The sequence below is a fragment of the Halictus rubicundus genome, chromosome 2, assembly GCF_050948215.1.
Source record: "Halictus rubicundus isolate RS-2024b chromosome 2, iyHalRubi1_principal, whole genome shotgun sequence".
NCBI classification, from domain to species: Eukaryota; Metazoa; Arthropoda; class Insecta; order Hymenoptera; family Halictidae; genus Halictus; species Halictus rubicundus.
Genome location: NC_135150.1, coordinates 14,464,620 through 14,488,341, shown reverse-complemented (window position 1 = coordinate 14,488,341; position 23,722 = coordinate 14,464,620). Strand labels below are relative to the sequence as shown.

The 23,722-nt window shown below is 37.7% G+C and overlaps 5 protein-coding genes across 6 annotated transcripts; 3 read left to right on the top strand and 2 right to left on the bottom strand.

Moving 5' to 3' along the window:
* The first annotated feature begins 835 nt into the window (after positions 1-835).
* Positions 836-6,359, top strand: LOC143365358 (uncharacterized). The gene is made up of 12 exons (XM_076805465.1): positions 836-1,597; positions 1,851-1,928; positions 1,990-2,084; positions 2,167-2,244; positions 2,317-2,463; positions 2,524-2,599; positions 2,669-2,856; positions 3,677-3,821; positions 3,941-4,156; positions 4,406-4,524; positions 5,492-5,627; positions 5,991-6,359. Exons 1-12 carry the CDS (start codon positions 1,298-1,300, stop codon positions 6,303-6,305), a joined length of 1,893 nt encoding a protein of 630 aa, XP_076661580.1. The 5' UTR covers positions 836-1,297; the 3' UTR covers positions 6,306-6,359.
* A 55-nt stretch (positions 6,360-6,414) lies between these two features.
* On the bottom strand, positions 6,415-9,512 carry LOC143365362 (uridine-cytidine kinase-like 1). Its single transcript, XM_076805472.1, has 10 exons — positions 9,338-9,512; positions 9,141-9,268; positions 8,484-8,654; positions 8,306-8,412; positions 8,062-8,232; positions 7,914-7,985; positions 7,551-7,802; positions 7,276-7,485; positions 6,907-7,092; positions 6,415-6,840 (listed from the first exon to the last, which is right to left on the bottom strand). Exons 1-10 carry the CDS (start codon positions 9,388-9,390, stop codon positions 6,523-6,525), a joined length of 1,668 nt encoding a protein of 555 aa, XP_076661587.1. The 5' UTR covers positions 9,391-9,512; the 3' UTR covers positions 6,415-6,522.
* A 2,543-nt stretch (positions 9,513-12,055) lies between these two features.
* Rab10 (RAS oncogene family member Rab10) lies at positions 12,056-14,999 on the top strand. Of its 2 annotated transcripts, XM_076805497.1 has the most exons (7): positions 12,056-12,207; positions 12,480-12,579; positions 12,694-13,022; positions 13,617-13,677; positions 13,733-13,871; positions 13,956-14,045; positions 14,136-14,999. In XM_076805497.1, exons 3-7 carry the CDS (start codon positions 12,896-12,898, stop codon positions 14,319-14,321), a joined length of 603 nt encoding a protein of 200 aa, XP_076661612.1. In that variant the 5' UTR covers positions 12,056-12,207; positions 12,480-12,579; positions 12,694-12,895; the 3' UTR covers positions 14,322-14,999. The 2 variants fall into 2 exon arrangements, with proteins under 2 accessions (XP_076661612.1, XP_076661611.1); XM_076805496.1 differs by having other exon boundaries at positions 12,480-13,022.
* A 233-nt stretch (positions 15,000-15,232) lies between these two features.
* On the bottom strand, positions 15,233-19,436 carry Lfg (Glutamate NMDA receptor-associated protein 1 lifeguard). The gene is made up of 6 exons (XM_076805488.1): positions 19,225-19,436; positions 17,587-17,654; positions 16,994-17,080; positions 16,742-16,898; positions 16,380-16,650; positions 15,233-16,294 (listed from the first exon to the last, which is right to left on the bottom strand). The coding sequence occupies exons 2-6, from the start codon at positions 17,636-17,638 to the stop codon at positions 15,935-15,937; spliced, it is 927 nt and encodes a 308-aa protein (XP_076661603.1). The 5' UTR covers positions 17,639-17,654; positions 19,225-19,436; the 3' UTR covers positions 15,233-15,934.
* Positions 19,437-20,136: 700 nt separating this feature from the next.
* Positions 20,137-23,559, top strand: L(3)72dn (UTP4 small subunit processome component l(3)72Dn). The gene is made up of 4 exons (XM_076805464.1): positions 20,137-20,866; positions 20,943-22,482; positions 22,749-23,051; positions 23,122-23,559. Exons 1-4 carry the CDS (start codon positions 20,763-20,765, stop codon positions 23,236-23,238), a joined length of 2,064 nt encoding a protein of 687 aa, XP_076661579.1. The 5' UTR covers positions 20,137-20,762; the 3' UTR covers positions 23,239-23,559.
* The last annotated feature ends 163 nt before the right edge of the window (positions 23,560-23,722 follow it).

The window sequence follows — 23,722 nt, the reverse complement described above, 5'->3', positions numbered from 1 at the left end:
GTGTAAAGGGAAATCAGACTTCCAATTTTCATGAGAATTGAGCCCCGAGGCTGTTCGCTAATTCAAGACGACTTCGTGTTGGCGCTCGCCGGCGACTATGTACTTATGGAATTGATCGAAACACCGCGTTGAGATTTCATTTTTCTTAAGGTAATCGTTGAATAGTATTCTAATTAGAGTGACGGTTTTTAGGATTCTCCTAGGATTGTCGTTTAGGGTATATATTCCTTTCGCGCGCAGCTCCCTCGAGACACGCGCTTTTAACAAAACAAAACGAAAAAAAAAAAAAATACGCAAAAAGTCAATTCTCGTGAAAATCCCGGAACGAGATCGAAATTTCCCTTCGCGGGATATTCCTGGTGGCCTCTAGTTATCTAGATCGGACAAGATGTCAGACTAGTCTCTAGACGCTAGTCTTTACGCTGTTGATTTGTTAAAATAAATGTTTATTTCGTAAAAAGCACAGTCCGTTTCTTTCGACCTCCCCTCTCCATCGTGAATACAATTCTTCCAAGAACGCCGACAACCTTCTTGCTTTCCAAGAAATTATAAAAATTGTTTGAACAGTGGGAACTGACGTGATTATGCATCTCTTAAATGAATTTATCTGCGACGTATGGTCGAAGTTTAAAAAAGAGAATTGCGGTGCCATCCAACCCCGTAGGTGGGACAAATATAATACAGTAACAGCGCAAACAAGATTAAATACTGAGACTATACTCTATTATTAATACCATCTTTTCATTGACAGTAGTCGCTTAAAGAATTATTCACTGAAGAACATTCTTTCAACATACTTACACTATGCTTCACACATACGAAACAAATTAAGAATGTGCAGCTAATTAGCTGGGTAGCATCATTGGTTTACAAGTTCTTCTAAGATTATATAAATCTTAGGTCGCTGATTTCGAGACCCAAAAGGAAGTCGGAATAATCTGAATGTCAGCTTTATTCTTGTACCTTGTCTGTCGCAACACAGGCATAAGCTCCTCGACAGTAATTTTAAAAGCATTAGGTTAACAAATGGAATTAACCGAGAACATTTCTAAGAACGCGAACAGAATTTCAAAAATGTATTCATTGCTTTCCGGGGTACAATGAAAGACACATAAGCACCGTCTGACACAACGCCGACGTCGCGTCAATTAAGTACGACTCAGTAAAATGATTAGCAGCCCGCTAATTTAAATTTGATACCTCGGAAGATCTATTCGAGGCTTAGAGATTCATCCGAGCAGTGTCACGAGGCTGTAGTGGATCGCGAATCCTGATCGACTAATTTCTCGCGGTTAGAATGCCAGGCGGAGTGGTGTTTCTAGTTTGTATACCGACGGCCAGCTACGAGCATGAATTGATCTTCGGCGAGCCCTTGAATAGACCGAGGAAGAATGAGAAAGCGGTGGACGTGCCGAAGGTGAACGTGCGTCTCAGAGAAACGAACACGAAAACTCAACTTTTGTCGCTGGATAACGATGACGACGAGGACGATGCTGCCATTACCAATCACTTCGGGGGCAGAAGGTACCTTCGAGCTCGTGGACGCGACACTTCCGGTCTGCGCGAAAGAAGCCCCGTCTTCGTCTCGATGGAAACGGTATATGCGAAATACAGAACCTTAACAACCCCTTGCCGTATAAACATCAGGGCTTCTTCATCATTAACAATTTCCTAAAGGAAAAGGGAAACTAATATACTTATTTTATACAGAAGAGTCTCGTTTATCCGAACACGACGGGCCCGTTCGGGTTAATGCTTAAATATTTATTTTGTCTGACTGGTTATTATACGACTAGGGGTTAAGAGGTATTTTTACATTATTTACTGAGAGATGTTTGGGCCCATCGAAGGTTTTGGAAGAGTTGCTGAAGAAACTGAAAGTCGAGCACATAGTTTGGTGCAAGGACAAGGAGGACATGTACTACGAGGTAAGGAAGGGAAACAGTTTATAGGCATCATTCCCGATTAAACACTTTTGTTGGTACGAAGGTGATATTTCCGGTCCCCGCTGGGGAGCCATGCGAAAACTGCCTGCACTGTCTCACGGAAATGGGGATCGGCGTGAAGATGAACTCCATAGTAAGGTGATTTATCTCGGCGTTACCTCGAAACAAGCCGCGCGGTATCTCTTCAAAATGTCCTCATCCATTTTTAAACGTTTCCCAGTGTGATTCCGACGCAGTGCACGTACAGCGGCATTGGCAGCGTTGGATCCGCCGCCATTAAGGACGATTTGGCACGAAGGTTACCGTCGGAAAAGAAAATGGACACCGCTGGCAGAAACGGCAGCTATAGAATTGAAATTTAACATTTCAGACGGAAAGAGTCGGAGAACAGGAAGAACGCTTGGAAAGGTTTCGTGGAATCTATACGATCAAAATTAACAGTGAAACAGGTTGTGGACGGCGTTCGCAGCGGGGGAGACCTATCTTTCGATTACGTGCTATTGGTGCTCACGGCAGAGTAAGAGTCGCCAAGTTTCTTCGTTTCGATGTGAAGAAACATTATTGTAATTTGTTACAGTTGTCTCGCGGCGCTAGGCCTCATCGAGAATAGCGCAACGAATGTCGTCGCGGCCATGTTGGTATCTCCGTTAATGGTAACATTTTATATGTCACGACACAAAATCGTTTAAAACGTGATATTCATGAATATAACGCTTTCGAAGGGTCCCGTGATGTCGGTAACCTTCGGCACTATCATAGCCGACAGGAATCTACAATTTATCGGGCTGAAAAGTTTGTTGCTAGGCATATTTCTTTCTATACTATTTGGTTTCATATTCGGCCTCCTTCTGGGTACTACAGAGATGCCTTGGGGATACAACGATTGGCCAACCGACGAGATGAAAGGGAGGTAATTTTCAACCCTTTTTTTCATGGATTTTCATACCCGATTGAATAGGAATCGTCTGACGCGTCTGGCCATGATCGACCAATTCCACTTCTCGCGAATGACGGAGCACGCGTGGCCGCCGAATTTTCAAGCTCGATTTTCTCGAAAGCGAAACGTGAATCGAAAAAATGTTACTCGTTTCTTCTTTACTTAGTTTTGCGAATAGAATCACCCCATGCTCGTTTGTAATCCTCATACGGTCTTCATTTAAAATGACATTAATGATATTCACGATCATTTTTTATCACTTAGATTAAATAAAATAATAACGTATTCAGAACGCAACAAAAAGTAATTATAATTCATTACATACTTATTAATGATAATAATGACAATAATAATAGTCTTTTATATTTTTTATGCAATAATACAATATGCTAAAGTGAGTGTGTAAGATGTGGTGCAATAATTGATAGAATGTTACAATATTTTAGTTCTTCTGCCTAATTATAGCGCAAGCGGATAGTTATCGTTTGAATTTTATTGAATGGTAATGTTTCACCACGAAGACCTTTAACGTAACAATTTTTGTTTCGTGAGAACGATACGCACTTTTGGAAACATTTTTTCTTTTGCCATTTCTTTAGAAGCAAAAATAAGTTTATGTCCTAAAATTTGAAGTAAAATGCCTATCAAAAACCAATTGTACAACGAGAAAAGATTTTAATTGATCAAAAATGGCCAAAAGACCGCATGAGGGTTAACAGCGAAAGTAGCTGTTTCTTTCGACGATTGAAAGATCAAGGGAAGAGAAGCCTGAAGATAAACATGTCGGCCGCAGAGGCAATTACAGGTCCCTCTGGATGGGTATATTATGGGCTCTACCATCGGGCGCTGGTGTGGCCGTGGCTCTATTACAGGGAAGCAACGGACCACTGATTGGAGTCGCCATATCAGCTTCCTTGCTACCCCCGGTGGTGAATTGCGTGAGTGAAAAATAATAAGACGTAGGGATCATAGTAGTATGTGCCAAGTAATCCGAAAAAGTGTCGTAAACTTTTAACAACCGGCACTTGCCGCGGAACGATTAAACGAATTTTCGCAGGGCTTATACTGGGCGTTGGGGTGCATATGGCTAATCTATCGGCCGATTAAAATGCCGCACATTAAAGGCGAGTCCTACACGGACTACAACACCTCTTACGTCTACGTGTACACGGAGTACTTGCCGCTCGAGTTCTTCTGCAACGGCATAATCAGCGCGTGTTTGACCTTTATCAACGTGATATGTATCTTTATCACCGCGATAATAGTTCTGAAGGTGAGTAAGGTCACGACAATTCGACCGGCCCACCATCACGCCCTCGAGATCGGAATCATGCTACGTAATTTCTCACGATAATGTCAGAGGCCCGGCATCGCCGAGCCATTACGCAACCGGGCTACTGCCGGTAATGCTAGACCATAAACGAGTTCAATCTCTGTAATGCTTCTTTTCCATTTCGCCCCGCGCGCTGGTATAATGCACAGGTTCCTTTCGGCCGATTACTGACTCTCGGTTTCCTCGCAGATTAAAGAAGTCGCTGCCCCGTACACGTCCACACCGGAATTACGCCGATTCTGGGAACACGACATCCGGTTGGTCCGCGATAAGAATATTTCACGAGATAACAGCTCCCTGGACTCGAGGTGACTGGAATTAAACGTATTACTGCTTCGCCGGACTCGAATGAATTTCATTTCAGTCCGTTTCAACTCGACACGACTCCCGAGATTATTTTACAGGGTGCACCAAAACAACCGAGTTTAACCGTTTTTAACACTAGACCTACCAACACCGGTTTTACACATTTCGATTTACCATTATTGTAATGATCTCTATTGATCTTGCCATTTTTACAAGGCTACGCCTGCCAGTCGCTTTCAGTGCGTGGAAAGTTTAGTATTAAAGAAAAAAAACGACGTTTTCGAAAAAAGCTTTCGTAAATAAAACAATTTCTGAACGCTTATTCATGTACAGGGTTTTCGACTACAGGTGGAAAATGTAAGGGGTGGTTCCCCATGACAATATAAGACGAAAATGAAGAGTAAAGCAATTGTGATTTCGGCTTCATTTTTTAGTTATTAATATTTAAAAATTCGCCTAAAACGCGGCAACGCGGGCAACGGAGATGTACGTTGCGTACGTCATAGACGCGTGATAGCGCACCCTGTAGAAGAACGAAGGTTCAAACTTGAAGAAGGGCTGGTTAAAATGCATAATACATGCTAGAATATTTCTAATTTTAACTCCGTTATTCTGTCGCACCCTGCGGAAACATGAAAGATTCTTTATTTCAAAGTTCTGCCCAATTTACTGTTTACCTGCACGGTTCCCAACAATTTTGGAGCCAAAATTTATAATCGTAATGTCCGTGGCTGTGAAAAAAGACAGCTCAGAGGAATGCGGGTCTGATTGGGTTGTTAGGAACATATAATTTTGCTATCGGTTGGAGTGATAACACCAGCAAATCAAATTATGAACAGATAGGGTCGCCTATCGCCCCTGTGCCGTCCCGAGTGCCTTCTTTACAGCCACGGACAGAATTTTGTATTGTATAATTTTCAATCCCCTTATTTTTGACAAGCATAAACAAGGAAATGATGTTTTGTACAGTTTCTACGATGGATTGAGTAAAACGAAACAACGGGCGCTGGAGCAAACGTTGAACAAAGCAGTCCGCGAAGCTATCAACGACGAGACATTCCGCAAAGTGCAGAGAATAAGTTACGGTCAACACGGTCCTGAGCAGGTAATTACGATTATATACTTGTAAGAGTAATAAGCTGAGCAACTATTTTGATCATATTAACAAACCTAATAAGAATTGTCAAGCCCCCATGCCTCATCTTTCAAACAAGAAATTTGTCGGTTGCTGCTAAATAGTTTAATAACTTACACATCAACTTTATCAGAGAAGAGAATAGTGGCATCACCTAGCAATAGAAGGCCGACATTGTAATTGATCCTTTAAGAACAATTTGAGTACAGTATTAAATGTTAAATATTAAAAACCGACAGAGCCGAGTAATAAGCTATTTAACACCAACTGGGTAAATCGTTTATTTTCAACAAAGTGTGTACGAAATTAAATCAATATCATGATTCGGTACAGTTTACTCCAAAATTGGGTCTCCAAGCCAGCGGCGTGGGTAATATTACAAATATCGGACACAACGAAGGGGTCTCGGACAGTTTCCGACCACCGGAAAGTTTAGGAAATTCTGGTAACACGAGCGAGGACTTGGCAGCACTAGATCGACTGATCACATATCTTTTGAATCAACCGAGCGATATTACCACCGGAAACTTGGATTCTTGGCGACGTTCCCGCCGAGCAAGTGCTCGCGGTTACAGACAATTACGCAGCACCGGTGCCGCTGCTGAAAATGGCGATGCCCGTTCTAACATAGACACTACGCCACTCTAATGTCTGACTCACTATGTAACCGATATATTGAAGCGAATAAACACAATCACCGAATTAACTTTGTACAAATCTATAGACTCGAGACATAAATGACATATACGCACGGTAGTCCCGATCGTAACACAGATTTATTAAAGATATAAGAGACGACTGCGCTTGCTTTGTAACAACGGATTAAATAACTATAATCGGAGAACTGAAATTATCTTAAGTTGCTTTAATTCTCAATCGCAGATGGTTCAGTTCCGAAGTACCGATCGCCGAAGTTGCCGATACCAGGTAACACGTAGAACTTCTCGTTCACCACAGGGTCCAAGGCGGACGTGACGATTTTAACATGTGGGAATGCGTAGGCAACCGAGTGCACACCGGATTCTGCCATAAGCAACGATACGAGTAACACATTCTCTTCAGCCACATCGTGATCCAGTAAAACTCTAATAGCCATGATGGCAGCAGCACCTGTCGCCACTGTTGCGTCCATCAATATTACTTTGTAGTCCTTTATATCCTTTGGTAATCGGAGGTAGTACAGCTGTAACATACATTAACAGATTTGTAAGAGGTCTCCTCCGACAGGGAAAGAAGATGCGAGCAGTACCTCGGGTTCCCCAGTTTGCTGGTTCGTTTGTATAAGTATCTTTCCTATTCTAATATCCTTACAGACATCCCTAACAGCTTGCTCCATAGTCTCACCGGCTCGTAGAATGGACACACCACATATTTTATCCGTGGCGCCGCGTTTCCCTTGATATAGCACTCCTTGAGGTGTTTCTATTGTTACGTCCTTCGAACAGAGAATACATTATGTAACCAAATAAAATTTATTTAATTTGAAGCGTGCAAGAACCCGAAAATGCTGGATCGGGACGGGTTCTTGAAAATTTCAGTACTCTCGAATATATCGGAATTCTCGAACATATTCGGGTTCTCGAACAGCTCTATTTTCTTATACTTGGAGAATACGAACCTCGAAAGGCAAAAGGGATAACGCGTATTCAATGACTAAACGTATTAAACGCTTCGAATAGAATATAAATTCGTCTCTGTACGTTTCCTTGTTCCTTATAAATGTGTGCAGACCCTTAATCTGTGGTGTATCTGGAAGCATGTAGAGAGAAGATGGCAACGGTTGACCAATATATGAATGAGCTAACTTTTCTCTGAGTTTGAAACCCCTCTAAAATAAGAAGTGACTGTAATTACAATCAGCAGAGCGGATATTTAGGAAACAATTGATCTTACCAACTGCAGTTGGGTATGTATATGCTGTACTATCAACTCTATTGCAACCTCGTTTTCTCCGCCACGTGGCACAATAATATCCGCGTGAACCATCGACGGCGCTATGTAATAGTAAAAAGCTGGTTGCACCATTGTGCTGTACTGCTTCAAGACACCAACTAAATCCCTTCCTCTTTGCGATATGTCCCTCCGCAATCGCCTTGCGAGTCTCACGTCGGCATCGGTATCAACAAATACCTTCAGGTCGCACATCTTGACCAATCGAAGAAAGCGGATCAGTAGTAATTTGTGTTCTTTCTGTTTTTCGTACCTTCGCGCTGATCACCCCAGACATCTTGCTTTCGTGACAATACGATGGCTTACCTTTAAAACGTCGACATCGTAGAATGTCAATATTCCCTCAAATATAATTACGTTGGCACCATACATTGTTTTCTTTGGGATAAGAAGGAATTCAATAGACTCAACACAGGCTTAACTAAATCGAACGCGTTCATAAATATCTACTTACTGTTCTACTTTCCCTAGAATGCGTTACAAAATTATAAACAGGAACTTCCACCATTCTGCCTTCTTTTAGACGTTGTAGTGTTGTTTTAAGAAGCTTGAAGTCAAAAGCATCTGGGTGATCGAAATTGTATTCATTACGTTCAGCCATTTCATGCTGTTTTTCATTTAATACCTGCATCAAAAGCCATCGATGATAATATTGATCTATAATTAATATATAGTTAATAAATAGCAGCTTTCTGTACCTTGTAAAATGAATCCATGCTGAGTAACGTTACCCATGGTACATCCAAGGATTCTATTATTTTTGTTGCAACTGTGGTTTTTCCAGATGCACTGCCTCCACAAATTCCTAACACAAGGCCACTTATAATTTCAAGCACCCTGTCACAGATCCATATTTCATGTATGCATATTACCAACCTATTACAAAAGGTTCAACTTGCTGCCCTGCTGAATTGTACCATGGTGGTCTGCCAGCTGTGTATATTGTTCTTGTCTTACTTCTAAGGATGGATTCAGCAGATGTTTTTTTGCTAGACTGAGACAAGCTCGTGGTCCGCTGCCTTCGCGACCTTGGTGAAATTTGAGATCCTATCATACAGTTAAGAGTTTTAATTATAACATATTCTTCAGTTTACACTAAAGATTCAGACATAGTGTATTAAAGAATGAAAAGCTAATAGAATAGGAGTTTGCATCTACTTAATTCTTACAAACTGTCAATCAATTCTGCTATTACTTCGTTAGTTAAAATCTTATAGATTATCGAACCGAATCGTAGATACCATCAATAGGAAAATAAGGATAGCGAGAAAGGATAAAGGTAGCAAGGAATGATACTTTTAGGAATCTTAGATTTCATCCTGAAATTGCACAATGTTTCTACTTCATTCTGCCAAGTACATCCTCTCTGCCAGACGCAGGTGCTCCAAACTGGCACTGTAAATTGGTGTGTCATATGTATACAATTGCAAACAAACGTATCAACCAAACACCGACACTCGTGAGAAAGCGAACGTGACATCGCAAATAATATATTTCACAATTGTTGATGATCGGAGCATACGATGATTTTACCAGTGGAAGGTGGACGGGGAGACTGCGGCGCCGGCCCGATGTCAGAACGTTTATAGTATTCAGCCTCTTCGCAAAGCTCATCAACGAGGCTTATCTCTCGCTCGTCCAAACAGACCTCGCCGTCTTCGCTAAACGAGAAAGGTCGAACAGTTTGCTTTTGGAAAAAATACCGACAAATCAAATGTCTGTCCGCTCACCTTTCAGAACTCGCTGAACTCGGTGGATCGAAGTAATTCATCTTAGCTGCCATATTACTCAGCCGAATGTGGGAAACTTCGACACGGACCCACGCGGTCACAGCTTTTTTTCGCAGTACTTACTGCTCACACTCATGCGCCCGATACTGATTCAACGCAAACAGCAAAGACAAATGACGAAAACGTGCGAAAACGGTGTGTAATGTCACCTGGCGTCCATGTCTGGAACCGATTGACGACGCACTTGCCGTTCTGTGTGAAATTGCAGATAGATGTCACCATTAATCAATTTTTCGCGCGTAGTTCCACTCGGAGTTTTAGCAGAGAGGAATGTTACTGTTCCACCGACGAGATATATATAAAGACTGCCAGCCTTACGGGAGAATGTGTCGCTCGAAAAATACGGTGTTTTCTACCGCCCTCTAGGATAGATTTTGGCTGGAGTAAGAAACAGAAGGCCAACGACGGTATCTCGTCGGTGCAGAAGACCACTAAGGAAATTCTCGTCGGTGAGAAGGTGATTCATCACGGACCCATATCGATTATCAAATGTAATATTCTCCGACCAGAGTTGGGCAAAATATTTATCTAAATAAAAATTTCGAATAACGAATAAAAGACAAAAAAATTTTTATTTCCTTATTCGAAGGTTCGAATAAAAAAAGTATCTTTAATCGACGAGTATCGAATAAATAATTTTATTCGACGAGAATTTATCCGACGAAAAAAGATAAATTTTTTTATTCGAAGTGGATTTATTCGAACTTCGAATAATTTTTTCATCTTTTATCTGTATTTTCTATTCGAAGGCTTCTAATAAATCTTCGAATTACTTTTACCGAGCGCCGAGGTTCAAAGACCCAGCGACGACAAACGACATACAATGTAAGCGGATGGAGCATCGCGCACGAATGAAAGTTTAAACTTTTAGATTTATCAATATATCCTCATAAAATTGTGACGATCGAATGGAGGGAATTTTTCTGATGAAAATGTGGTCAAATTCGAGTGTAATCGAACAAGTTTCATTGATACGTAATGTTACGATAAAAATTACAATTTCATTAAAGACGGTCCAAATGATGTCGTGTTTTGATTCATTTTGATCGGGATAAGCTCTAAAACTCATTCGTATTAACAATAGTGTTCTGATTAAAAACATAAAAGCATAAATTGCTAATAACGCTTGATCCTCCATCCGTTTACATTGTATGCCATATGGCAGTAGCTTGGTCTTGGACGTTCGTCGCTCGTCGGCCCTCGTCGAGCGTCGTCGCCGTTTATTCTATACGTTTATTTTATACGTAAAAATAAATTATAGAACTCGAGATACAGAATAACTTTTAAGCCATGAATATTCGCACGTATTAATTTATCGTACGCAATTCACTGTTAAATTTATTATATCTGGCTGTTTAATGTTTATAACAATTCCTTTCGCCAATGATGTGGACAAGCACTCCCTTGACCATTTTGTCACCTAATTTTTTTAGTAAAGATAGATGATAGAACTCAATATACAGAATAACTTTTGAACCATGAACATTCGCACGCATTAATTTATTGAACACAATACACTGATAAATTTAATATCTCTGCTTGCTTAACGATTATAAGAATTCCTTAAGGAATTAAGAAGTTAAATTAATCTAATTTAATTTTTTTCCTTAATTCCATAAGGTCACTGGCGTACTCCCACATATCGTCTGTGATATTAGTTCCACATTATTAGTTCTGACCGATACGGTAGGATGACACAGGAATGGTAAGGGAGCTCTAGTGCCCCGCGGCACCGACGAGAATATCTCGTCGGTGATTGGGGCCGTTACCGACCGCTCTCAGTACCCACCTGGGACCCACTTTGAGACTCGCAGTTTAACACGGGGGCTGGCAGTCTTTATATATATCTCGTCGGTGACCGAGCAGCTTCCAGCGGGGAACAGAACTGAGCCACCGACGAGAACATATATCTCGTCGGTGACTGTTCTAAACGTTACGTTCGTAGATTACATGAAAAAAGTCATGCTTTTCAACTGGTCAAAAAAGTGTTCCCCTAAAGTGCATATTGTGTCACAAACGAGGTGATTTTATTGTTACATGAAAATTGTAAAATTATTTTTGATAGCTTATATTTCTATAGTGCATTAATTGTGGGAGATATATAAAGATGTATGTAAAGTGAATCCTATTTTGAGGCCATCAAGAAATAAATATTATTATTATTATTATTATTGTTATTATTATTATTATAACGAATGTTTATAACTTGAACGACAGGTGAATTTTTACATTTGTAGGTGATTTACTCAGAGTGGAAATAGTATTACTTTCTCATGTAATAAGAAATGCAATTTATAAGAAAAAATAATCACATTCTTCGTATTAAAAAGTAGAAAGTTTTTTGCGGACGTGATCTCTGAAGTAATTGCTTCAATCGAGAAGTGGCTATAAAATATATTCATCAAAAATGTACATGCATATATAAATATTTAAAACAAAAATTATCAAGAACAAAAAAGTATTAATTCGAACTCTCAAGAGGAGCATGAGACAGACTATACAAAATAGTCCAATGAGCTTTAGCATAGAAAGAAAAACGAATTTTAAGACATTTCTCGGAAGCACTGAAAAATGATAACAGTTTGAATAAGACACCTTGTATATGATTCGTGACGTCTTAAACTCATTTACTTGTTGCTAGATGCATCAGAGGTTCTTGCACACACGCACATACGATATAACGACCACATATGTAATATCCGACGTGCATCATCGCGCTATATCTAAATGTGGTAAACGATAAATACCACACTGAATCGGCGCCTATGAATCGCTGTTTCGAGTTGAATTACATACAGAAATTTTTAAAGGTACTGTTGCAAAGAATTCGTTTTCTTAATATATAATTGACACGTTATTATTGACATAATAATTATGTCAAGCACAAAATGAAAAGCACGTAGCTTCGCGGAGCGTCAGACGTTTTCATTTCGACACGCATCGATACAGAGCAAACAAAGTACAGTTACGTATGTGCAAGTAGAAATGAACAGTGCGAAATCGATAAAATAAGCAATAACACGGTGCTGATTTATGTATACATTCTGTCTAACATCCGGGTAATTTAAAATCGTTCTTGCAGTGGTGGTGACCTCCCGTGGTAGATGGAATATTTGCAGTCGGAGCCGGTGTGGTTTCGTGAATTGTAACAACGATAAAACGTTCATACCAAGAAATCATTGGTTAGCCGATTCACTTTCTGACTCGTTCGAACTCCGTCAGGACGCAAAGTGCAAAGTTACCCTGATGCTTCTGCGTGCTGGTCTGTTGTGTGACGTCGTATTGTCTTTTAATAGTCAGCCCCTGTGACCGGTTTTTCCGTCGTTAAAGAGGCCCCGTTGGACGTCGAGACGCGCCCTCGTCCGACCTTGAAACCTATAATCGTTCAGAGCGTTCGATGTTCGAAACATCATCGTCTGGAAAAACTGTGAATCGTGCTCCACAGGTTCGACTCGTTTTGTTTTCTTCGGCGTCTCGTTAACACGGATCAACAGTGAAATGGCGAAAAAGACGTACGATCTGTTGTTCAAACTATTGCTCATCGGTGATTCCGGAGTCGGCAAGACCTGTATATTGTTTAGATTTTCGGACGATGCCTTCTCCACAACATTTATTTCTACTATAGGTAAGAGAAACAATTACGAATAATTGATTGCCCGTACGTAAAAGAAGCGCAACTCGCGAACCGGATCATCCGACGGTGGAAATTTCTTTCGGCACAGTAGGTTATGCTACTGAGATGAAATTGCCATATCCTACTACCAAACAATGTTCAGCATTAATCGATTCAAATTTTTAAGTCAATCAGTTGGCCCAATGCTAACGGCTGATAAAATTTAATCGTCAAAATTGGTCGTGATTGGTTTGATCGATTGACGAATTTAGTCGGCAATTACTGATTGTAAATTACTCGTTGATCGTCAATCGCTAATTAAAAACATTAATCGTTAACTGTTAATTGTTAGGTTTTTGATCGGACTTCAATTGATGTTCAGTTACAATCGTGAATCATTCTTTGCATCAAACATTGCTAACCCTCTATATGAAACTATGTGAAAAATGTTGCTTGAAAATTTTTTAAATAGTTTGTATTAAAATGTCACTCTTTTTGAATGCAAACTGAATGTCGAAAGTGTAATAACTATTATTATCATGAATGAGGAATCGGTTGATTGTTTCGTATAAATAGATACTAAATTCTGTCTTCTTCTTTATGTAGGTATCGATTTTAAAATCAAGACAGTGGAATTAAGAGGAAAGAAAATCAAATTACAAATATGGTAAGTTGTGAAACATTAAATGTATCTAAACATTGTGTAATCTATATATTTGCAGGGATACTGCTGGTCAAGAAAGATTTCATACTATTACGACATCGTACTACAGGGGTGCAATGGGTATTATGCTTGTTTACGATATTACCAATGAGAAAACATTTGAAAACATTGTCAAATGGTTAAGAAATATCGATGAAGTAAGTATAATTGAAAATTTGTATATTTGGTTCAAATAGACAAAACAGCTCTGTTCTGTATCATTCTATTTTCTATCATTATAGCATGCAAACGAAGATGTAGAAAAAATGATATTAGGGAATAAAAGTGACATGGAAGACAGACGTGTAGTCAGCACAGAAAGAGGAGAAGCGGTAAAATAATGAAAACTTAGTTGTTATGATATTGTGAATTATACCTGGAAACCGAATGTTTGAAATTAATAAATTGATGTAACTTTACAGATAGCGAGAGAACATGGTATCAGATTTATGGAAACATCTGCAAAGGCAGACATCAACATCGATCGTGCATTTAGTGAATTAGCAGAAGCAATATTGGAAAAAACACATGGAAAAGAACCCCAAGATGCTCCTGATAGAGTAACAGTCGATCGGAGGGTGGAAAGAAGTTCTAATCGGTGCTGCTAATTTTATATTATTTATTTTAATGGCGCATAATAAACTTATATATCAGCTCGTGCCACTCAAAATAGATTTGTGGATAGATTTAGTGCATAATTTAAAGCATAATAGTATAATTAAACTCTTCACATCACTGCCTAAACAAATTCAATTCAACTTATTCAATAACTGTTCGGAGAATACATTTTACTCGAGGTATAAAAAGAAACATCTCTCATTTGTAAGGTGAATTTTTTTAACTATATTTGGGTTTCAAAGGGTGGAACATAAATGCTGTTTGTCACATATATATACAATTGTACTTATGAATATGTTTATTGCATGTATACAAATATTGAAGCTCTATCAGAGTTTTTATAAATAATATAAGAAATCGATAATAAGTACTGCTGATGGAGCTTTGTTTTCCATATGAAACTCCATGCATTGTTGCACGAACAAAGTTAACTAGGAACAATTTATTTGCTATGAGGCTGCAATTTGTTACCATATTAAGAAGAGTGAGAATGAATGTGGGCTTTTAAACTTAAAAAATCTATGTGAACATTGAATGCTTTTTCATACCGACATTGCACTATATATGCTTATTTACAAGTTAAAATCTGAAAGCTTGAAATCAAGAGCTTTTATCCTATTTGTGTAAGACTAATTTACTACAAATATAAAAATATTCACAATTTTCAAGTACTCGTTTCCTTATGTCCCACACAATAAATATAATGTATAGTAATATGCAATTATGCATATAATATTGTCACTAGAATTTTCGTAACCATATGCAGCTATGCAGTATTGAATACATATGTGCTTTCACAATGTATCGCAATACATCAATGTTAATTGTCGGAGAATCTACATGAAAGAATTGAGATTGAATAATTGTTAAAAAATATTTAGAACGGAAAATCTAAATACTGATTTCTACTTTAGAATACTTTTATTGAAATATTATCGATAACATGACATCTATTTCCTAAATACACATAATATGTAAATGTATATAAACACTTATAAGACGATTTCGAAAATTGCAACAAATTTCAATATCATTGTATTCTAATCTAGCGCGTATATAAACATTTAACATCAGCTAAACCAATTGTGTCCTGGATATAAAGACGGTACAAAAAAATATATGTCCTGAGAAGATATACTGTAGGGTACAGGGAAATTTAATATACAAGAATAATGCTTTCTTTGACTCTGTATACAAAACAAACAAAACGATGAAAGATAAATACACGTGTTCATAATGCTTTCACATTTATCAGAATCTTAGCCACACTATTAACTACAAATAACAATTAGCTTGCCACTCAAGGTAAGCATAGGAATTATTTTGCTTGACTTACAAGGCTAGCAGTCGAGCTTCAAAATATTTATTTTTCTATGCTTTTCTGTGATAGCAATAATTTGAAAAACGTGTAAAAGCTATTATTTCACAGAAATTAACGCTTATAGTATGCTGTTGAATTTTTCTTTTCGTGTTTCGATTATTCATCTGTAATTCTCTCTTACTAAAAAAAGGAAAGAGAGTTAAAACAGAATAATAAAATAAAAGCATTTCACGCATTAAAGAATAATCCAGCGACTGACAGAAACATTATATATTACAGTATTTAGTCGTGCGTTGCTCCAATAATATACAATATGTAAAGGAAGATGTTAACTACGTCTAAGTAAAGACTCAACGCTGCGAAGATATACTCTTCCGGAGAAATGCTACACTTATGATTTCCACCAATCATTGTTTGCGTGTCATAGATCAAGTATACAGAGAACAGCAAAGCCCCAAGCGATGCGTAAACTAGTCTTATAGTTGGTCCATTCCAGATCATTGAGATTATTCCAAACAGTAGAAGAATAATGAGCGCAACATAAAGAACACTTGACAGACCAGTGAAGTCGATTTTCGTTTGGAATGCAAACAGTGTTAATGCAAAACAAACGGCAGCTGTAATTCCAACGGCTAATAACACCTACAAACATTAAAAAATGAATAATACGTTTAAAAAGTCCTACAATTTTATAATATTTTTTGTATTTTTCTCTTTTATATCTTACCTCCTCAGAATCATATGTCGAGGCAGCCGTAGCTAACAGAAAACCTTCTGCTACCGTGAATAAGAACAAAAATATGAAATTCATCGGAGATTTTCGCCTCACGCTTGTACAGCAAGTCATACATATGATCAAAATAATAGTGACTGCAAAACAAATCCAAAATATCTCCAGATGATGTTGAACCCATAGCTTAGTAGGTCGGTGATAAAGGAATAATGCTATCATTCCCACCGTAATCAAAAGTTGACACATCAGTATACTGTACACTTTCCTAAGAGAAGGATATAATGTTACAATTAAGAGATGTTTTAAAGGAATCTTAAGGAATTTTAGGAATTTTAAAGGAATCACATGACACAAACCTGATGAATCCCTTCCTGATTGATTCATCAGTGAAACCAAATCCTTTGATTTCGACCCCCATAGGATCTTCTGCATGATGTGTGTCATACATGATGGGATGTGCTGAAAATATTGGACCTCCCGGTGCTTGTCCTCCTGGTGGAACAAAACCAGGTGCTGCAACAAAATAAAATGATATTTATTATACGATTTGTGTATAGGTATTATATATGTTATCTAATAAATTTTGTTAGAATAAAAAGTATGTATACCTGGTGGGATTGTTCCGTATGGAGGTGGATATCCTGGATTATACCCGTCTTGAGGTGGTGGGTACCCAGGATTTGGTTGTGGATATCCTGCACAATCAACATTTAATGCATAAAACATTATGCTAAATTGAATTTTGCTCTCTAATTTATATAAACATCATTGTCCATAAACTTTTGTGCTCTAATAACAGCCACTGATTAGTGATATTTAGAGGTATGCGAAAACCCAATGACAAATCCCGAAGAAAATTCTTGACTTGTCCTGTCTTGACATTTTCGTGTCCTCGCATATCTCTGGTGATATTGCATGACAGTTATTAATAGTCACACTGGTATATTAACCCCTTTCATATACATATGTGAATATTATAAGAGTATTATTAGCTGATAATGATTGTAAATTCTGATCAAAGCGTACACACACACACACACACACACGCGCGCACTCGCACGCATAAATGGCTAAGAGCGATGATTGCCACTTGAAATAAGCATCATGATGTTTACAGTTTGCTAAACATTCTATGGCTTTAATATTAGAAACGCACATGATGTTGAAAATAGTGTGAACATAGAAAATAAAATACTAGAACCTTGTTGTCCTGGATAATATCCTCCACCGGGTGCACCTTGCCAATTTGCCATCTTATGTTTCTTTTAGCTGAAAAATAATCTAAAATTATAACAAGTTACTGTAAAAAAAAACATAAATAGAGCATCAGCGCACGAATGTATCCGCAACCTTCAAATTATGATATAATAACATTTAATTTGCATATAATTAATTGCAATATTAATTCACCATAACGATAGATTATAAGACACACAGTATAGTTTTAAAATACTATGTGGACAAAATAGATAGCTCAAGTTAATTCAATAATAAATATGAATTAACTTTATACAAAACTTCTATAATAAATCAAAATACGTAATAACAAAAACATTTAAGCATATTTCTTCTATACATAATTGAAATAGTTACAAAACATTATTGTAAAAAGTATTATAGTAGTTATAAAAAATTATTAGAAAAAAGTTAAACATTAGAGCATTTCAAATGTTGTTAATTTGAATGTACACACAAACATTACATGAAAGTACTCTGTTATCTTATCTCAATACCATATATCAGTCCTTTCCTATATCATATTAAACAGACACACCTGAAATTATTAAATTCAAACATATGTAGAAACTTATACCCATACTTATAGATATTTTGAGAGCAACATGTGATTGATCTGACATAAACTTATTTAGTGCTTACAACTATAAACATATACATATGCAACACATGTAAATATGTAGTATAAATATGAGTATAAGTTCTATCAATTTTTTAGAAGATTAATGTGAGCTGAAAATACATCTAAAGAACATCAGTTAATAATTATCTCTAAGTTTATATACTATATATGCTTTTGAGTTAACATTGCTGTTAGAAGAAAATATTATCTTTTATTAAAAACACGAATACACAGTACATACATATATGTATTTCTTTTAATTAATACTGACATTGAAAAAAAAAGCGAAAGAAAAAACAATTAAAGCCATCAAGTTACATAAAGGTACGTCGATATGTTTTAGTTATTCGTGATCTCGTCGAGATGGAAAGAGATTCAGCTCAGGACCTATTTTCAATTTAACTTAATCTGTCTATTGCTACCAAATAACTGGAATTTCTCACTATTTATTTTCCTAGAATCGGAACAGAAAAGCATGTTACGAATACCACCACCGCTTAGATTCGTTATTGTTTAGAGTTTAGGCAATATGTCGTGATAACAGAACCAGTTGGGATAACAAATGTGAACGCAACTTTAGATGAAGCTATTTTAATTTCACATCGATGAGCAACCGCAATATTATCTTTCTTTTTTAGACGTAAATTTCATTATAACAATTAATAAGTAGTCCCGGCTAGTTACTTATAACATTGCGACGAAGTAAACAAAATGATGCATCAACGTTTCCTACATAGAACGATAACTAAATGAACTGAACCTCGAGAGCGGACATTTTCCGTACAGCTGTGCCATGTCCTATAAAACAATTTCTTCCGCAATGGCACAGCGGAACATATTTACATCCGTGTACAATGCTTAACAAACAAATATATTGCTGTTCGCAAGAGTTAATTTGATGCGTCATGCGCAATTTCTAGAAATCGTTACAATCGATAACTGTACATTCGTGCGCCGAGTAAAAATTAAGCAATTATTTACCTCTTTAACAGAGTGTTTTAAGATCCTGAAGCGGCGGGTTGATCGTATACGCTTCGAATGATAATTGCGTGGACGACTTTGCACTGTCGATTACGTTTATCTATGCAATACGGTTTGTATTACAAGAACTGCAGGATTGGAGTCACACGAAGATGTCACATTCCCCCACTTATGAACCTTCGACTGAAACTTCATGCGAGTAACTGATATGAAGTAGGTTGAATGTTGGAAACTCTTATTTTAGTATGATGTGCGCTTGCGCGATCCGAGCGCAGATAATGATTCTGGAACGTTAAAAATATTCTCCAATGAAACGCTCAAATGCAACTAGTAATCACTCAACGGTACAATATGTCAGCATTATATTATGTCACTTCTGCGAGCTGTAGATCACTGTAGATTCACTATTGTCACCTGTACGATGCGTACAGATGAATCATACGATTGTATATCATATCGATTGCATTATAATGTGTAAATATCGACTCATATTTTATTCTCAAACTTTTTCCATTAATTGGGAAATATCAAGTTTACATTATATCAAAACTACAACAATTTCGTAGAAATGAAATTTCACATTAGAATATTTTTAACTGATAAGGAAACGAATGTGCGATTTTATCTCTTCTTCGAAGAGTTGATAATGTTGTACTGAATGAGTGATGGGAGATGTTGATAATATTAGTTTCAGAACACATAGTATAAGCCGCTTCATTTAAAAAATAAATTATAAGTACCGATTTATTAAAATCACTATCAGTTTTCTTCATATTACAGGGAATCCCCAACCATGTAAAAGGATATAGAGTCACGTGATTTTAACAAGTGCTATTCACAAAAGAAACATGTCAGAAATATGTTGTAAAAAGTCGACACATGTGAATTATCATTTTCATTGTATTTATAATCGCATTTAGCTTAGTATTTAAGCCATGTCAACATTGAATGACAGTCTATTTCATAACTCACAAAAATGCTACGTATATATACAGATGAGTCACTATGTTTATTAACGTGATAACGTGCAACATAATCCTTTCCTGTCGTAAAACCAGAATATGGTTATTCAACAACGTTTTCATTGCCGAACATTAGGCACCTGTTAATTTACAATTACATAATTATATAACGTTATCGTCTATATATTCTACACAAAATAATTTGTACATAAGTTCAAAATTTATCTTCTTCGGTTTCATAAATAGATATGAACAACTTAGTTACAAATGAAATGCAGGATTTTTCAAATTGCTTGAATTGGATTTGGAATATTGTCATTTTATTAATATTTCACTAACATTGTATTGATAATTTCAAGCATAACAAAAATTGAATTCAGGTCAGATTCAGGTGTACATAAATTCCTACAGTTCTATTCAAAACTGGTACCAATATAAAAACACGAAAAGACTCGATCGCAGAGTCCACGCTCCACGTGCGTGACAGTTGTGGTTATGTTTTTTAGTGTGTAAATATAGTTTGTACAATTAGATTAACAACACTGTTGTAAATGATCTTACGAATATAAATAAATCATGTCCACCTGTAAAATACATAATATTAGGTTCTATAATTTAGAACCTCGTTCTGTTACTTGTTTGTCTTACGAATCAAAAACCAGGAAGTTAGCACTTGCGAGGTTAGTTTCTGTGTACACCTATGTAGCTGCCACGTTAAGTACAACTATAATAGATGTTTTACTAATCTTTTTACAGAAATGACAATTCCATTGAAGTTTGGAATGTTGGGAATGCACCTTTTGTGGAATATACAATAGCTGGACGTCAAGAAAACTCCATTGAGAGTATTCTGTGGATCGGTCCAAGATTATTCTCAACAGGTCTCCATGGAATGATAACAGAATATAATTTAACGACATCGTCTATTAAAAATGAGGTTGCAGTCACAGGAGGTGCAGCTTGGTGCATGGACCTCAATCATAAAAAAACTTGTTTAGCTGTTGGTACAGAGGACGGATACATCAATACGTTTACTGTAACCAGCGATGCTCTGATATACGAAAGAATTTTTGACAAACAGAAGGGACGAATTCTTTGCATCAAATGGGACAACACAGGAGAAATGATTTACACAGGATCCGTAGACACAATTAGGGTTTGGAGTGCTATATCGGGCCACGCGATTCACAAGATGACAACATCTAGAAAAGAGACTAAAAAAGAGACTATTATTTGGTGCTTAGCTGTTACAGATGATAATGTTATAGTGTCTGGAGATTCTCGTGGCTGTTTATCATTTTGGGATCCTCACATAGGCACCTTAATCGAATCCCACGAAAGCCATACTGCAGACGTATTAGCTGTTACGTTATCCCATGATATGAATATTGTATATTGCGCCGGCGTTGACCCTGTGGTAAGAAGTTTTTGTAAAATAATTACAAAGTCTACTGGCAAACCACAATGGGTAAAAGGAATTGAAAGGCGGTTGCATGCTCACGATGTGAGAGCTCTCGTAGATGCAGATGGAAAACTATACTCTGCTGGCGTGGATGGATATCTAGCTCAATCGAGCTATCCACCCAAGGTCCTCCTTAAGTATCCTCCGTTGCTTCAGCCACCGTGCTCTACCGTTTGTAGAAAATCTAGGTGTATTTTATTAAGATACACAAATTTCCTTGAATTGTGGAGGCTTGGTTCTCCTATTAAAGTTTCTTCAGAGTCTGTTCATCCCGGTATGATACATCAGCTAGAAGAGGAGCCAATAAAATTGCTACAATTGAAAACGAAAGGAGATGAAAGTATCATTTCTTGCGCCATCAATAAAGACTCCAAAACAATTGTGTACTCGACCGATAGTCACGTTAGAGTTTTCAACTTTGACGTTGTCGAAGGGGACACGCAATTGTCGAAGAACGACTCCGACATTTCCGCAACCAGGATACAGAAAATGTTATTCAGTCCAAACGGTAAATTATTCGTAACAATTAACAATGACGGAAAGAGGAACACAGTGACGCTCTATAAAGTAGAAAAGAAACGTTTGAGGCATCTCGGTTCATTCCACACGAACGAAGAGTCTATCGTAAACGTAGGACTGGTTTGTTTTTCTCCTGACAGTAAATATTTCGTTTGCGCCGACCGCCAAGGCTCAATTGCAATCTACAACGTTAGCGAAACTGTAAACACAGACGCGCCTGTGGCATGGTTGCTGCCTAAGTACAATTGCCCTCCAACAGCCATGGCTGTACAGAAAGATACTCTGAACTTGGTCGTGGTGTATTCTGACCACAAGGTAAGAAAAATAAGGTCAACTGTGAAATATTAAGGCATTACAGCGAGGCAACCCGGCGTCGTAAAACGATGAGTTAACAGTAATTACAGCAGCCCGTAAAAAACGTCTAATCCATCCGCAGGATTTCCTGCCTTCCGCGGAGCTTGCGCTAGATTACTGCTATAACTCCCTTCCAATATCTCACCGCGAGCAAAATTAAAAACCGTAAAACGCCGCGGTTTTATCGGTAATTATCTGTAGCACTCAATCCCCGGGTTTCATTTCAGATCGTCGAGTACAACCTTCTGCAGAGGCAGTACACGAAATTCTCGAACAACTTGCAAAGCCGACTGCCGAAACAATGGCTCGCGCGATCATTCCCCATAACGAACATAATTTTCGACTCTCGGAACGAGAACATTATAATCATGCACGACGACTCGACGGTCTACGTGATCAATAAGTCGAACGAGCTCCCAGACAAAGAGGCGAAAATTCCGAAACGCGAAAATGGCGACATCACGGAGGACAGTAGTTCCATTCTGAGCTCGCAGTCCCAGCAAACCTTCCAAGTTCTGAAGAAGTACAAGGTAATTTCAATTCTCCATCGAACGAATCTTGAATAAAAGTAAGAGGAAATGTTGTTCGCACTGTTCACAGCACCTGGTTTATCTGGACTGGTTAAACGACGAAGAAATGGTTGCCGTCGAAGTGAACCCGATATCACTAACAGAAAAGCTACCACCGACTCTCAAAAAGAAGTGGTTCGGCGTGTAAATACCCTACGAGCGAAACGAACCTCTCATTTTAGAGTGACTATATATCATGTACAAAGCATATTTTCTATATAAATATTACTCCGACATTTTTCATGTTCTCCGAAAAAAATTCTCATTGCCACACTGTTTGCAAACAAACCCGCCTCCACAATCTATTTTTTGATACACGTGTTACAGTGTACAATGCACTGTATACAGAAAAACACGCAGTCAACAATTTGTACCAATTCCTCGATTGAGTATTAACATTAAGATTTATGGAACCCGTTGATTTGACGCGGCATAGGAACAATAAATATTATTTTTTAGCTATACACAATCAATACGTATCCCAAGTTATTTTTTCTCCAACTGTCTAACTTCGAACATTAGCATATAGTACTTTTTACACCTATTCTTATCAATATCGATGAATCTAGTGTTAACGCTAATTGTAAGTCAACCGATCGACAGATTGTACTCCTTCGTGCCACGGCCTTCAT

What these genes read in the sequence shown, in the direction of transcription:
- LOC143365362 (XM_076805472.1), bottom strand. Translation starts at nt 9,390, where the DNA reads ATGGCAGCTAAGATGAATTACTTCGATCCACCGAGTTCAGCGAGTTCT. An exon ending in GCATGGATTCATTTTACAAG is followed by an intron (nt 8,233 to 8,305) that starts GTACAGAAAGCT and finishes CTTTTGATGCAG; the next exon opens with GTATTAAATGAAAAACAGCA. An exon ending in TACATACCCAACTGCAGTTG is followed by an intron (nt 7,486 to 7,550) that starts GTAAGATCAATT and finishes TTCTTATTTTAG; the next exon opens with AGGGGTTTCAAACTCAGAGA.
- Rab10 (XM_076805497.1), top strand. Translation starts at nt 12,896, where the DNA reads ATGGCGAAAAAGACGTACGATCTGTTGTTCAAACTATTGCTCATCGGT. An exon ending in AAAATCAAATTACAAATATG is followed by an intron (nt 13,678 to 13,732) that starts GTAAGTTGTGAA and finishes ATATATTTGCAG; the next exon opens with GGATACTGCTGGTCAAGAAA. An exon ending in GCACAGAAAGAGGAGAAGCG is followed by an intron (nt 14,046 to 14,135) that starts GTAAAATAATGA and finishes GTAACTTTACAG; the next exon opens with ATAGCGAGAGAACATGGTAT.
- LOC143365358 (XM_076805465.1), top strand. Translation starts at nt 1,298, where the DNA reads ATGCCAGGCGGAGTGGTGTTTCTAGTTTGTATACCGACGGCCAGCTAC. An exon ending in AAGATGAACTCCATAGTAAG is followed by an intron (nt 2,085 to 2,166) that starts GTGATTTATCTC and finishes AACGTTTCCCAG; the next exon opens with TGTGATTCCGACGCAGTGCA. An exon ending in CCGCGATAATAGTTCTGAAG is followed by an intron (nt 4,157 to 4,405) that starts GTGAGTAAGGTC and finishes GTTTCCTCGCAG; the next exon opens with ATTAAAGAAGTCGCTGCCCC.
- Lfg (XM_076805488.1), bottom strand. Translation starts at nt 17,638, where the DNA reads ATGGCAAATTGGCAAGGTGCACCCGGTGGAGGATATTATCCAGGACAA. An exon ending in ATATTATCCAGGACAACAAG is followed by an intron (nt 17,081 to 17,586) that starts GTTCTAGTATTT and finishes TTGATTGTGCAG; the next exon opens with GATATCCACAACCAAATCCT. An exon ending in ATCAGGAAGGGATTCATCAG is followed by an intron (nt 16,651 to 16,741) that starts GTTTGTGTCATG and finishes TCCTTCTCTTAG; the next exon opens with GAAAGTGTACAGTATACTGA.